The sequence below is a fragment of the Gossypium raimondii genome, chromosome 12 (assembly GCF_025698545.1).
Source record: "Gossypium raimondii isolate GPD5lz chromosome 12, ASM2569854v1, whole genome shotgun sequence".
NCBI classification, from domain to species: Eukaryota; Viridiplantae; Streptophyta; class Magnoliopsida; order Malvales; family Malvaceae; genus Gossypium; species Gossypium raimondii.
The window spans coordinates 46,649,242-46,665,175 of NC_068576.1; the positions used below are offsets into that span (position 1 = coordinate 46,649,242).

General features: G+C 35.3%; 2 protein-coding genes across 2 annotated transcripts; one reads left to right on the top strand and one right to left on the bottom strand.

Annotated features, from left to right (window-relative positions):
* Window positions 1-1,080: 1,080 nt before the first annotated feature.
* Window positions 1,081-3,369, top strand: LOC105764535 (aldehyde oxidase GLOX). The gene has a single exon (XM_012583152.2). The coding sequence runs from the start codon at window positions 1,428-1,430 to the stop codon at window positions 3,105-3,107; it is 1,680 nt and encodes a 559-aa protein (XP_012438606.1). The 5' UTR covers window positions 1,081-1,427; the 3' UTR covers window positions 3,108-3,369.
* Window positions 3,370-4,069: 700 nt separating this feature from the next.
* On the bottom strand, window positions 4,070-8,294 carry LOC105764534 (protein NRT1/ PTR FAMILY 4.6). The gene is made up of 5 exons (XM_012583151.2): window positions 8,127-8,294; window positions 7,828-7,939; window positions 7,497-7,714; window positions 5,462-5,902; window positions 4,070-5,373 (listed from the first exon to the last, which is right to left on the bottom strand). Exons 1-5 carry the CDS (start codon window positions 8,127-8,129, stop codon window positions 4,399-4,401), a joined length of 1,749 nt encoding a protein of 582 aa, XP_012438605.1. The 5' UTR covers window positions 8,130-8,294; the 3' UTR covers window positions 4,070-4,398.
* Between the last annotated feature and the right edge of the window lie 7,640 nt (window positions 8,295-15,934).

The following is a 15,934-nucleotide window of genomic DNA, read 5'->3' on the forward strand; positions in this document are numbered from 1 at the left end:
CATAAATAGTTCATTAAATTTATAAAAAAATTAAAAAATGATTTAATTTATTTTAATTGATTCATACAATCAATTAGTACATGGTAGGTAAGAAAATTATTTAACAATATAATGTATTAGTATAATTTAATATATTTTAATTAACACATACAATCAACCTCTTTAAAATAAATTTTATATTAAATTATTTTGCTTTTATTTTTCAATCTTATTATTTTTGAAATATTGCCAATTTTGTAACATTTTCAAAAAATAAAAACTAGTAAACTTGAAATTAATTATCAAAATGAAACGGATAAGGTCATGTGAAAGATACGTATGTTAACTGGGCCGCCGCTTACGATATGATAGACAAAAATCCAACAGTGGTGGGGACGCCCTTTGCCACTTGTAAGTTACGAATCAAGATTCGCCCAGCCTGGCTAACCATGTTAGCTTCTCAATCACAACCCAACACTATCGCTAACGATGAACCATTGAAAGTTAATCCACCCCTACCCGTTGATCCGACAAACATTCACGAGCTTATTTCTGCCTCTCCATTATTTTATGCCTTCTACAACAGTACTCATAAATACTAAATTATAATTATATTAACTTAAATACTAAATACTAATACCAAGAGTTAGCTTTTGAAAAGTTTAATTTTAAATCTAAAATTGTAGCTTTAATATGAAAAGTTTTGGTTTAAGCTTTAATGTTATATTTTAATAATTTTAGAAATGGAAATGAAAAAAAAAACCTTATTTTGAGTGAGATGAATGAGAGGAAATAGATAATTCAACTCAAAAGTGATTTTTTAAAAGTCGAAAAGCACTTTTGTTTTCTAAAGCATTTTTTCTAGTGTAGTAAAAATTCAAAGTTGTACTTTCCAAAAATAATGCTAAATCATAAATGCTAATTTAAATCTTAAATCACAAAGAGTTGACCGGTGATTCCAAAAATGGAATCACTGACCATGAAGCAACATATTTTCCATTATTACAAACCCTAATTCCCACACGTAGGTATCTTTTCAATTTAAATCCACACGTAAGCAACCATCCTTTCCAATCACAAGCTTTTTTTCCAAAATTTTCAATTCCCTTGCTTGAAAGGAAAAGAAAAAAAAAAACGAAAAAGCTGTCTCTCTTGGAAGACAATAATAAAGTCCGCACTCCTCAGCCATTACAAAGTTTTCTCAAACTTGGCCACTATGAATCAAACCCATCTATATACTCCGCAGAGTCTCATAAGTCCCATCCAAACATTGACAGGCAGCGGCATCTCCTTCTTTTTAATATTTCCCTAATTTTAATTCTAAACATCCGGTGTTTTGTAACTCATCAGCTTCACATGCTGCAATCTCTTCTCTTTCCATACTAATACTTTCCTACACCAATCAATTCCCGTTAAAATCTCTGGTTGGCCATCAAGAACCAGCTAAAATGGGGTTCAAGAATCCATCTCTTTTCATGATCTTCTCCTCTTTATGCATTCTTTATTCTTTCTTGAAGTTAACTAAAGCTGACCCATGGCTTTTGGTCAACCAAACTTCGCCTTCCTCCAATGTATCAGGGGGTAACTGGCAGCTCTTACAATCAAGCGTAGGCGTCTCCGCCATGCACCTCCAACTCCTACCAAACAACAAAGTTGTCATCTTTGACCGTACGGATTTCGGCTCTTCCAACATTTCATTACCCCCCGGCAGCTTCTGTCCTAAAAACGACTGCACTGCCCACTCTGTCCTTTACGATGTCGTATCCAACACTCTCCGTCCCCTCCACGTCTTAACAGACACCTTTTGCTCTTCCGGTGCCCTCGACCCCAACGGTACCCTTATCCAAACCGGCGGATTCAATGAAGGCGACCACGTCATTCGCACCTTCGCCCCATGTGGAGCCGACTCTGTCGCCTGCGACTGGAATGAACTCAACGCTACTCGCCTTGTCGACCGTCGATGGTACGCTACTAACCAAGTTTTACCTGACGGACGAATCATCATTCTTGGCGGTAGAAGGGTCTTTACCTATGAGTTTTACCCTAAAAATGACGCCCTCAACAACAGGAAGAGCTTTTACCTTCGTTTCTTGGTGGAAACTAGGGACCCTGAAGAGAACAATCTTTACCCTTTCTTGCATTTATTGCCAGATGGGAATCTATTCATATTCGCTAACAAAAAATCCATATTGTTTGATTATAAAAGGGACATTGTTCTAAAACAGTTCCCTCTTATTCCTGGAGATGATAAGAGAAACTATCCTAGTACCGGCTCTTCGGTCATGCTTCCATTGAGGCTGTCTGAGAGGTGGCCTCCGGTGGTTGAGGTGCTCATTTGCGGCGGTGCACCGGCGGGGGCATTCATGAAGTCGGATAAGATGAAGGTCTTTGTAGAAGCGTCGAGGACATGTGGCAGGCTGAAAGTGAACGATGCAAATCCGCAATGGCTTATGGAGGCCATGCCCATGCCACGTGTCATGTCTGACATGATACTCTTACCCACGGGTGATGTGATCATTATCAACGGCGCTGCTAATGGGACTGCAGGTTGGGAGGATGCTGTAAACCCGGTTTTCAGTCCGATTCTGTACTCCGTTAATGCACAACTATCTCAGAGATTTACTGTTTTGTCCCCGTCAAAGGTCCCGAGAATGTACCACTCCACAGCAATCCTTCTTCCAGATGGCAGGATATTAGTGGCTGGGGGCAATCCGCATACTACGTATGTATTCACAGGATTATACCCCACCGAGCTGAGTTTGGAGGCTTATAATCCTTACTACTTGGATGCTAAATTCAACTCGTTAAGGCCCTCCATTATATCGGTGGAGTCGGGGAGTACGGTGTCGTATGGCCGTAGATTCGGGGTGTCCTTTTCAGTGTCGCTTTTTAGGCAGGGCACGGTTTCGGTAGCGCTGATATGGCCGTCATTCACGACACACTCGACCGGGATGAGCCAACGCATGGTGGTTTTGAACACGGCGAGCGTGGTTCAATTGTCGATGGCCAATTTCAAGCTGGTAGTGGATGGGCCGACCAATGCTAACGTGGCACCTCCGGGTTATTATATGCTGTTCGTGGTCCATTCGGGTATTCCTAGTCACGCAGTTTGGGTGAAGGTGATGTGATTTTAATAATTGATTTCCCCAACGTGATTGATCATATACAATTGTTAGATACTGTTCTTTTATTTTTTGGTTTCTTATTTGAGCCGAAATACAAAAAAAATAAATAATAAATCCATAGCATAATTTAGGTTGATAAGCTTCAAGCAGTAAGCATTGAAGCCCAAATTTTAGCTTCTCCTTTTTTTTTTTTAGTTTTGATTCTTAAGATTTATTGTATACAACAATTATAATTTGGTTTACAAGCGCTTCCCTTTTAGTCCTCTATGCATTTGATTTTTATTTTCTTACTTAAACCGAAATGAGTTCAATAGTAATATTATATATAATTGTTCATCCATATATATAAAGATTAATTAAATTTATTTAGATGCATTCATATTGTTTTTAAAACTTATTTTAATAGAAATATGTTAATTTTATTTAATTTATGTTTTTTATTATATCTGTAGACAACTCATATATCTATTTTTTGTTTTTGTTTTAAATCCATTTTTGGATTAATACCCATCAATGAGTAGAGCATACCTTATATCCAAGTCGATCTAACAGTCAATGTTGAAGATCGATGAAGAAAATTGTTTAGATTTTGGCTTGCATATTCATGGCATTCAAAGTTGCTTAATGAAAAAATCTAAACTATAAAAGAAATGGGAAATGGGAGCTTTCAATCAGAGTAGATGATGCGAATAGAGAACGCCATACAATAACAATTTTAACAACTTAGTGATTTAAATGAAAACTTTTAATAGTACTCATGATCATTTTGCAACTTTTTGAAGTATAGTGACCAAAATGTAAACTCAATAATAGTTTAATAACCTTAGATTAGATGTAGTTTACCCTAGTAGTAATAACTGTCATGTTTATTTAATTTTTAGAATTTTAAATTTACTACTTTAGTTGTGAAATTTTTTAATTTAGGCACCAAATAATTATTCTAACATCAAACTAGGGAGGGGAAAGAAAAGGAAAAGCAGAAATCCTATAATTAGAAAGTCGCATGTTAAATAAAGAGTAGAAAATGCAAAGCCCAAGGAACAAGCTAAAATAGCTGATAACCAACAGTTAGTGACGCAGTTGCCCATATACATGCTTACAAACAAATATCTGAAAAAGCACAGGGTTTGGCATTTATGTCACGGGCAATTGGGATAAGCATGGGGCTGAGCTGAGGTTTTCATTTCTTTGAAATCATCAAGCGAATTACTGGAGCAGAACAAAAGAAAACCCAGAGACTTGCTGCTTCAGTGCATAGCATTTGAAATACCTCAGAATTTGGTAGTGGATGTTTTTACTTGGTAGATCCAACTGGTTTGTATTTGTACCGCATGGCCCAGAACAGGTAATGCATGAAATTCAAGACGCTAAGCACACACATAAGCCAGTAGAATCTGTCCAAACGATACCCATTTATTGTATGACCAGAGAGCCAAGGCTTGTTTCCGGACTTCTCTGTCACGTTATTTACTATTGATACAATCACCGAGCTTAAATAATACCCCATGGCCAAAGAAGCCCAGCAGAGAGATGTAGCCAAGGATCTCATGCTTGATGGCGCCTCTGTGAAGAAAAATTCAAGTAAGCCTGCCAAGGTGAAAAGATCTGCTGACCCCAAAAACAAATACTGCAAAGCAATCCAAAAAATGGTAATGGGTAATGGGTTGGTCGAGTTAAGTAGGCTTGAGTTGTTTGCCAGTGCCACTCTCTTTCTCTTGATCTCAACAAGGGCTGCAACTGCCATGGCTATTATGGAAAGAAATAAACCAACTCCAATTCGTTGTAGTTGAGAGATGCCGGTCTCGGTTTTAGTTAATCTCCTAGCGAATGGGATAATGAGGTGATCGTAAACTGGTGCTAGGATCATGATGAAGACTACAGGGAAAACCGGTAGGGAAGCTGGTGGGATTTTCAATGAACCAAGCTTAGCGTTCATGGTGGCAGCTTGTTCTACAGAAAATGTGGAGAGCTGAGCTAGGCAGCAGTTGAGAATAATGGTGCAAGCAAATATGGGTAGGATTTTTAGAACAATCTTGACTTCCTCCACTTGCTGGACCGAGCATTCAAGTGCTGGGTAGGCTGGCTTGTTCTCCACTGCTCTGTTGATGAATTTGAGGCTTTTTGTTGGGATTTCGTCTCCATGTTTAGCATTTTCTTCAGCTTCTTTGCTGGTTTGGGTTCGATAAGAGGGGCTTGTGGTAAGGTTGGCAATGGCATTGCTTGGACTTCGGCTTACGCAACTATTGTTCAGCATAGCGGCAACCAAGACCTGTTGAAGTAAAAACACGTATCGTTATTAATCTCTAATTTTGTGGAATTCATTCAATTAAAACATGTCCAATTTGCTTTTAGCATACCTTGCAAATGGTTGTCAAAGGGCTGCCAAAGGGTATTTTGTTCCTATAAAACGTAGAGCCAGCGAGGAAGATCGGGATTGATAATAAGATTGCAATGGTGGAGATAGCAAAACCCCACTCCCACCCTTTGTTGTCTTCGATCCACACAACAAAAGTGACGGCAATAAGGGCACCAAATGAGAGACTGAAGACAAAGTAGTTGAAGAAGGTGGATCTTTGCTTCCTCCCCTGTGGGGTATTCTCATCAAACTGCTCGGCGCCATGGGTTGGTAAAGAACCCTTTATCCCTCCAATGCCAAGTGCCACAAGATAGAGGCCCATGAACAGCATTGCTGCTTTCCCACCTCTAACTTCCTCGCATGGGATGGAGGATGCGGATGGACTGCATTTGGGTGGCTTTAGGGAAGGTGCCCGTGCTTGTATTGTAAGAATGATCAACCCCTAATCAACCATAACAAATTTGGCTATTTCATTATCACTGTCATCACATATGCTAGTTCTAATCAATCATGTCAACAGTTGATACTTATGTTAAAGGCCATAGCTCATCCATTGGACCAAAATGAACCGTATAAAACAGTTTGAAGGCCTTAAAATACAGGCCAGAAGGGATCAGTCCTGGACCAAACCAATAGGCCAGTTTCCCTATCTAATTTCCCACATCCAAAACCAAAAAACTAAAACACTTGCACTTTGGCTAAAGGAAAAGTCCAACACTTTGGGGTTCATTTTAAATATCATCCAATGAAGTTAAACATTTCTACAAAGAGTGGGTCCTTCATCACATGTTACCCACACACAAGATATTGGACTACATTGCCGACGAAACGTCATTGTAATGACCCTGGGGCTGTTTTCTACATAGCTTTAAAAAAAAATGGGGTGCATGTGGGCTTGATTCTCACTTCCCATTCCATAGACATTCCAATTCTCACTTTGGGTCTACCATAGTAACCTGTAGCCACACACGTGGTACATGAACTTGCCCAAAATAAGTAACTATTCATATATATACATATGATTTTTTTTATTGTTGTACTTTAGGAAGAAAATCCCATTTGAGGAAAGAAATATAGGGATTATAATTGGATTTGATTTTCTAATGATTTTCTCCCACATTATACAAAGTCATTGGTGGATGAAAATACTGTTATCTTAAACGTAGACCGTACGAGCTGGAGAGACAAACGTGTCCCCCAGCCGTTCCCAAAGCTGCGACGATTTGGACGTTCTTATAAACAGGTGTCTAGCCAAAAGGGTTACCATCTGTCATGTAGGCTTATCATATCATGGGTGTGCTTTCAAACAGAGACAATATTTCAAAGCAATAAGACAAGATAGATATAGAAAAAGGAAGTTTCTCATGTCGTAAATAGCGACACAAATATTATAAAAAGGTCCCCGCCACCTCCTCCCTATAGCCCCATCACCAAAGGCGTTGCCTTTGATTGGATACGTTTCAATTTTCATGACTATCCAATGGACCCGACGTTTCTCCTTCCCCTCCACGTCTAAATTTATCTTTAAAATGTGCCTTTTCACAATTTAATTGGACATCAAATAAAATTTGAGGTGAAAGAATCTCAAAAGCTAAATGTTGTTGCAAGTTTTCTCATGTGATGAAAGATTGAAATTTGAAAGAGACCCTTTTACTTTTTCTCTTTTTCATGTTTTGTTTTGAATTATATATATGTGGAATCTGATAGAGAGATTGAAATTTATGAGCATTCATCAATAATGCCTCGATAGATGTACCTAAACAGACGGTGTTCCTTGGATCTATATACCAAAGTCTTAGGGTTGCTTTGCGCCTATGACGGCCCCCAAACTTTAATGCTTTGCACACTAAGATTTTTGGTCATTGTCTTTTTTCTTTCTAAAGTGCTCATCTTTCATGCAAAAGGCCTCTAACTTGCTTTCTCAAAAGAAAAAGAAAAAAAAAAAGGAAAAAAGAAGAATCATCGATGAAATTCAAAAACGACAATAGAAATGGTTATGCATATAGAGAGAAGAAGAAGCAGGAGAGAGTTAGTACCAGAAACTCGGTGAATGCGCTTATCAAGTAGATGTGATAAGTGGTGAAGAAAGCATCAGATAAGAAACCTCCAAGCAGAGCTAGAAGAAAGGCAGTCCCCATGAAATTGGTGACATTGTTTGCCGATTTAGATGGAGATAAGTGCATGTACTTGGACAAATACATCACTAGGTTGCTGGCATTTGCCAAGTACGCCAGGTTCTCCAGCACTTCCACAACTGACGACACACAAAAATTATCATTATACCATATCAATGAAAGATAATAAATATATATTATATAAGTAGTCCCTTTCAGGCTGGTTCTTTCATAGGTAACTAAGCTAAATTACCCAAGACAAAGGAGGCTGCAAAAATGCCACCATGTCTACCCTTGAGAGCAGGTCGATTCCTCCAATCAGCATAGCCTTCCCATCTGGTATCCTGTAGGTTCACCCCATGTTCCTGCGGCCAAAACTCAAATAAAAACGAAGCGTTATTAGAAAAATAAGAAAGCAATACCCAGCTTTCTTGTATGTTAGCTTGAACAAAGCAAATTAAGCCAGGGGGAGGAGTGAAAGAGAGGAGGAGAACATAAAAATAAAAAATAAAAAAAAAGGAGAGAAAATTAGGGGAGGAAAGAGGAACCCACCATTGCTAGCTGTTTCTCTCTCTTAAGTTTCCAACTTGGTTAAGTTGGATTGGATCTCAGGTGAGAGAGGAAACTTAGATTGGAAAAGCTGGGTGGTGAGTGGTGGATGTATTTAAAGAGTGGGGAAGGGAACTTTGGAGGAGAGAAATGTCTAGACACCTTAGAAAATGACTTCGATCCATCCCCTATGTTATTTAACTCAAATGGATCTAATCTTCAATTAAGATTATGATTTTTTATAAGTAGGATTCTTCTGTGATAACTAATGAGATATTGGCACATATTGCATAAATCGTTTTATATTGATTAATCCTATTATGTGTTGTTTAATCTAATTAGACTATGTTCTATTTGTGCTTTCTAATTTGTAGTTAGAGTTATTTAAATCTGTCTGTTATGATTCCAATCTAATACCTTTGCCTTTATTATTATTGATGGATATGATTGTAAAAATATAATAACAAGTCCTTTGAGTGATCACATATTCCAAAAATATATAAATTAAATTTTATATGTTTTAAATATGAAACTAGCTAATAAATTTTGGACAAACAAAATACTTTTTACATATTTGTTTTCGGGTATATAAAATTATATAGCATCCAAAAAGAGGAGAGGAAGATTAGGATAGAATTATGAAATCCTCCCAACCCAAAGTAAAAGAGAGGAATAAGGTGTATATTTGACTCTCAACATAACCACATACTGAGTATATTGATATTCAATTGTTAAATGTAAAGTTGTTAAAGCCTCAGCCTCCTAATTATAGTATGTTAGCTTTCGGTAAATAGCAACAATGTTAAAAGGGAAGCAAATCTTTAATCTTTGGGATTTTTTAATTATTTTCCATGTTTCTACTACCACTACTATAATAATAAGATATATGATTAAGATGAAAGAATTGATTCGTTAATCCTCCCCGTATACGTGTTCCAACATCATCCTTTAAGCTTTGCTACTGACTGATCAATTCAAGAATTTTATCTCCTGGATGACGATAACATGTACATGCATAGCAGCTTTTATACAAGTGCATTTCTGCCTCACTCTATTTGTTTTCCAAAACCCTAAATCAAAGTTTCACACGAACGAATGGACTCTTTGTGGATTTGCTATCATCTATTTTGTTTATTTAAATTGAGTTTTGACGGTCTCTTGTAAAAATCTTGACCAAGAAATACGAGTAAGGAATGATAATGGAGAAAAAGTGAGTCAAACTATAGCTTTTTTAAGGACATACCCACCATCGTCCACTTAACATGCCTAGTGGTACGACCATTGATGGTGATCTTTCTAAAACTATATATAAAAATAAAGATACCTTAGAAGAAGATTTAATTCTTTGGTTTAGTTAAAGTTAACTGACATGATAGAATTTATGCTAGCAACATGATTTTCGGTATCATTTTTATACCGATCGATATGTCTCAATTTTAAACCAATATTATATAGTTTGTGTTATTTTCTAATTGAAGTTTCAAGATATTGGTACGTTTTAACCTATACTTATTAGTATTAGATTTTAATAGTTTAAACTAATTTTTATATATTTATCTTTTAACCATATTTACTTGTTATAATTACATTTAAAAATATAATATAATCAATTAATTTAATTATTAAATTTTAAAATTTATATTTATACATACATATTGATATCAAAACAAAAACAGTTGAGTGTTAGGATACTAATTATTTTGGCCGGCGATATTGTATTATTGCCTTGTTCACTATCTATGGGTTCTAAGCTAGCCCTGACCTAAATTATTTATAGAGGAAAGATGTAACATCCTTTGACCTTTTGCTGTTAATAAAATTTGTAAAGGCATTAGTTAGGAGTTTGGTGCAATACTTTTTAGCCTTTTTGCAATTGTGGAGGTAGACCAAAGGATTCCTACCGCATTTGTTTGGGAAATTGAAGTTCAACTATTCGTTGACTGCTTGGAATAGCCAATTGAACCCATGGCTAATTGCTTCAATTTATCGTGAGAATTTTTTAAACATTCTACAATATTTGCTTTGATGTGTAATGAAAATTGGTGAAAAGCATAGGGCCAAATCAAAGCATCCATGCTATAAAAGAAGCATTTCATCAGTCACCACAAAAATTTAAGATTCATTGAAAACCAACGGAAGAATGCATGCAAGTTGCAGATAGTTAATAAGGCATCATATAAGAAGGTTCACACATTTCCCATCAGATTATGACAATACTTTGAGACCATCATAAACCGTTAATTTTAACATGATCCACAAACTTAGTTCGTCCCATATTTCTGTATATATAAAATCAAGGTATTCTTTGTTTTACCCAAAATTCTTTTGTTTTTTCTTTCTTTTTACACCTTAATTTCTCCAATTAAATCTTGCCACATACTGTTTTATCGACCTGTAATAATCTGTCAAACATAAATTTTGATGTAGCAATGCGTTGTTCAACTTGTATCCAATCAGAGTACGACACCTAATTAATGAATATGATGTGTGAAGGTCACTGTTTCATGAAAGACAGGAGTTATGAACACCAATGAAATTGTGTCTTTGGACATTTTTTTTTTCTGTTAATCTGAATGCGATTGTTGTTATATATGTAGTCGAAAAATGCTTTTCATAAACGAACCATGATGACGCTAATGAGTTGATTCCATGCACATGCTTGTCAAGTTCAGAAATTCATAAAATGGAAACCAGGCGGAATATATAAAGGTGGTGGGCAACTGATGAAACCGGCCAAAACGGCTATTTGTTTGTTGCGCCAATTATAGCGAAAGATTTAGGAAAAAGATTTGTAGTAAATAGTGGTAATTGAATTCGTCCACATAAAATTTTAAAAGAATTTTTTAGTATGATTAAGACTTCTTTCTTATTTGTTTCATAGCGCATGAAGATTGTTTTTCTAAAATTTTGTAATTTGTTTTTTTTTACAGCATCATCTCAAATGCTCCAACTTAAATTATTTTCTTAAGAGTACTGCATGTACTTTACTATTTATTGATACCATTATCGTGTTATAAAATAGGAAAGCCATTTTTGTTTAAAAGTTTTGCATCCAAATGTCCTAATTGGATTTTGAAAACTCGAAATCTCTTTTTACTTCTACTTTTCTACGTTTTTCACCAAAAGAAAAAATTGAAAATTTCTCTCTTCAAATTAAATTTGATGTTTTCTCTCATTTGAAGATAATTCTCTTATTTAAATCTATATTTATTATTAATCCCTTCCCAACACCATATTTCTCTATCTCGTAACCCAACTTTATCACTTTTCCACCATTGCGATGTTAAACTGTATAGCTTTCATTTCTTCTTTTCTTTTTCTCTGGTTTTATTTCAACCCTACACTAATCATTCCCTGGGAATATAGTCAAAAAAATTGAAGAAAAAGATGGAGAAGTTCTATGTTGTTTTTCTAGGGAAGAAACCTGTCATCTACCTTTCATCGCAAGAGTGTGTTTATCTAGTTATAGGAGTTAAGAAAAACCCATATAAGTCGTTGGATTTTGAGAGATGCATTTGTAGCAATCAAGAGATTTAAAGAAGAAAAAGTTCCATTCGAATTTGAGAGTGAAGGATGTTGTTCATTTTCTATACTATCCAAATCTTATGAAGAAATAGAAGAACCTACTGATTTGTTTTATTCTCTTATTGTTGGTTTGAATATTTCTATAGAATGTGTGTGATTTGTAACACTTCTAGTTATTTTTATTATTTATGATTTGAAGTGATAAAGGATGAGAAGGATGAACGCGAATGTAACAACCCGTTTTCAGTGAAATCAGAACAGTGGTTTTGGGACCACAAATCCGAGTCCGGGAGAAAAATTATTTTTAAATTATTTCATGGTCTGCTTTATGATTGAAATACCATATGAAAATTTCATAAAGAAATTTTATCGGTTACATGTCTAATTAGATGGAAAGGACTAAATTGCATAAAATCAAAAAGTTGAGTTCTAGTAGTTAAAGGGATCAAATAGCTATGAAATTCAAAATTTGAGGTCCTTATATGGTAAATAGACCATTAAGAGGACTTAGTAGATAAGTATAATGATTCATCTTTGGAAAATTTATTAAAGAAAAGGACTAAATTGGAAAGTAAAAATAATAAGCGATGATAAATGATTAAATAATGAAAATATCATCATATTATCATCTTTCCCAAATAAAAGATGGAAACCCTAGCCATGAAAACCTAAATTCAAGCAAGCTTATTTGGCTTAATTAGGTAAACATTCTTGTCCCATTTTAATAATTTTATATTTACGAGATCGTAATAACTTAATCTAGCTATCTCGGGATTAATTTGTAAATTTATCAAAGTATTACGATTTTTCCATGGATGAATATGTATGAATTATGAAGTTTTAAGGTATAAAATGAAAGGTTGTTGATAGATAAGCAACTTTTGTAAAGTGAATTTTGATGAAATTATGATTTAGGGACAAAATCAAAAAGATGTAAAATTCATGGAAAAATTATAAATTTTATGAAATACATGGGCTGCTATTGTTACATGTAAAAATTGGCTAGGCTTGGAATAAGGATTAAATTGTATGAATTTCATTTTCCGAGCCTAGGGACGAAATTATAATTAGTCAAAAGTGTAGGGGCAAAATGGTAATTTTGTCTAAGATGTGAATTGGATTGAGTTGAATATGAATTGCATTACATTGAGCTAAATTTACTCGTATAGATATGGATAGACCAAATACGGAGTTAGATTGTGGAAAAGAAAAAGTGTCAAATTAGTAGATTTTGCGTACGCGAACACTTGTCAAGGTAAGTTCGTGTAACTAAATTGTATAATTATATGTTTAAATTGAATGTTATGTATGTGAATTGTGTAATTGCCATGTATATGAAAATCAATCACATATCCGATAATGTTCGACAAATATTAAGTATTGTTTGAATAAATGAAATTCGATGGATACGGGGTTTCTGAATTGGTTGTGGTCCTGCATGTGTTGCGGACATACCAGAGCTCGAAAGAGTGTCCCGTTATTAGCTCTCATAAGCATCCTGATATTTGGCTCTCAAGAGTTTCCCGTTAATAGCTCTTCGGAGCATCCCGATTGGTTATGATCCTGCATGTGTTATGGACACACCACAGCTCTTACGAGCGTTCCTGATATATGGCTCTCCGAAGCTTCCTGATAACTGGCTCTTATGAGCTTCCCGATTAATGACTCTCCGGAGCTTCCTAATATTGACTCGCTTGAACTTCTCGATTACAGCTCTTATGAGCTTACCGTTACATAGCTCATATGAGCTTCCTGTTATATGGCTCGAAAGAGAGCTTCACGTTTAAGTGCTCGTATAAGTATTCCCGAATATGAATTGACAGATTGTAGATTTATACACTTCATGTGTACTACTTGTGTATCCATCGATATTTTAAACGATTCAACAGACAAAGTTTTGACATTAGATAACATGAAATTGAAATGAATTATACCAGTATATGCCCGAAATAGATGGAATTGATGTTTGAACACAAGATGTGGAAAGTTTATGAAAATGGAAATTTGATATTTGATGAGCTCATATATGTTTCTTGAAATTCATGTGAAATACATGACTAACATGTTTGATGAGGATATGTGTATAAGCTATTGGCCAAATTGCTTTGGATGTATTTTGTATGCTTAACTTAAATGTAAATGAATGGTAAGTTAATTTCCCGTTATACGAACTTACTCGGCTTTAAAGCTTACTCTGTTTTATTTTCCTCTGTTCTATAGTAATTCAGAAGCTTGTTGGGTTGGAAGCTTGGCGGAGATATCATCACACTATCCATCGGCTCATTTCAGTACATATAGAAAACTAATTTTGGTTATAATGGCATGTATAGGGTAAATTGGTCAATGTTGGCTTAATAGCATTTTGTTGTAAATAGCCATTGGAATGGCTTGAGTTGAACATATTTTGATATATATATGTGTGGCTTTATCATGTTGTTGTTTTTGATATGGATGAGTGATGAATAAATTATGGATATGTTGATGAATGATTTGAGATAACAAGGTTAGTAAAATATGCATTTATGTTATATGGTCAATTAGGTAAGATTGAATACTAGGACATATGGGGTGTATTGACATGTATTGAACTTAAGTTTGCCTTGAATTGAAGATTTTATTGTGACTTGTGATTGTGCAAATTGTTGTGTTTAGGTTGATACTAAAATGGGGTGAGAAATAAGGCTTGAAAATGGTCTATTTTGTCCACACGGACAGAGACACGGACGTGTGCCTCAGTCGTGTGTGACACAGGCCTCACGCATGGGTGTGTGGTTTGGCTGTGTATCCCCTGCAAGTTTAAAATTTCAAAACAGAATGCCTAGGTATTTTCACATGGCCTAGCACACGAACGTGTGACTTGGCCGTGTGACCCATGCACCTATTTAATGCAAGTCAGTATGTTCACACGGCCTAGAACACGGGCGTGTGGCTTGGCTGTGTGACCCAAGTCAGTGAGCACCCTAATTTGGACACGGGTTGGGACACGGCTGTGTGTCCCTATTTCAAATGCCCACACGGCCTGGCTACAGGGGCGTGTGTAACACCCCTAATCTGAATCCGTCATCGGAACAGAGTTACGGAGCATCACCGAAATTTACAAATTAATTTTCAGACATATCATTTCATCTAGCATTCATATTTGAAACCAACCAAAATTAAAATATTAATCAGCCGACATTGGCTAAATTAACTTATACATGCCATTATAACTAGAATCAAATCATCCAAAATTACCGATAAAACCAATGGATACTGTGATATATCTTCGACAAGTTTCCAACCCAATCGAGCTTCCGATAATCTGTAGGGTAAATAAAAAAAACAAATGCGTAAGCAATGAATGCTTAGTGAGCTCGTGTAGTCTTTAATCATATTAGTTCCTTTAAAATATAAAATCTATACACATCATGGATAACCCAATGTTGATACCACAATACCCATGAACCTATATTCATCAACTTACAAGGTAAATAAATCAACAGTATCACTTAAACACATTATCCCAAGCTTAGTAGGATTTTATATAACTTTAACTCTTCATAATTTCTTTATTTTCATTTTTATTTCTTTACTTTCCACGCTTATTCCAACCACAGTCACAAGCTAATGCATTTCCAAAGTCTTTTTCGAATTGATCACATGATCAGTTATTTCATAAGAAATTGTATAATCTAAACCTTACCACTTTTTAGTGAGCGCTAGCATATTTTCAGTTAAATACTTTCCAATTCAATGCATTATACAAATAATCATAATACCATTCAACCAATAGCTTGACACTTGCCTAAGCATCAAGCAAGAATACTAGTTAGTGTACTTGCACACATTACATATAAACTCATCATGCATAATTTTCTTGTATCAACATATTAAAGATAATCATACATTTACATGTCATGATACATATCATTCTCTTGTCGTTTCTTCATAGACATATATCATTCATTTCATTATTTCGATATTTCATGTACCATCATTTTCATGAATTTTGTACATACCAGTAATAGTTCATTTCAAATTCATGTTATCTCACTTGATTTTACCCGTTATATCATTTAAATATCAATGGTTATATTTATTTCAGATCAATACCAATAATAATCTATAAATCTTTCAATTCAATCACATAAGTCTTTTACCATTTCTTTCTGAATCGAAGAAAGACTTACAGATATGAGTACATCGTTCTTTGGTGCCAAATTCCAACTATGGTCTTGCACATATAAACACTGCCATAGTCCGACCATGGTCTTAGATTCATAGTGCCATAACCCAGTTATGGTTTT

Coding starts and splice junctions, on each gene's coding strand:
- LOC105764535 (XM_012583152.2), top strand. CDS start 1,428: ATGGGGTTCAAGAATCCATCTCTTTTCATGATCTTCTCCTCTTTATGC.
- LOC105764534 (XM_012583151.2), bottom strand. Junction 7,715..7,827: donor TGCAGCCTCCTTTGTCTTGG/GTAATTTAGCTT, acceptor GTGTGTCGTCAG/TTGTGGAAGTGCTGGAGAAC. Junction 5,903..7,496: donor GCGCATTCACCGAGTTTCTG/GTACTAACTCTC, acceptor ATGGTTGATTAG/GGGTTGATCATTCTTACAAT.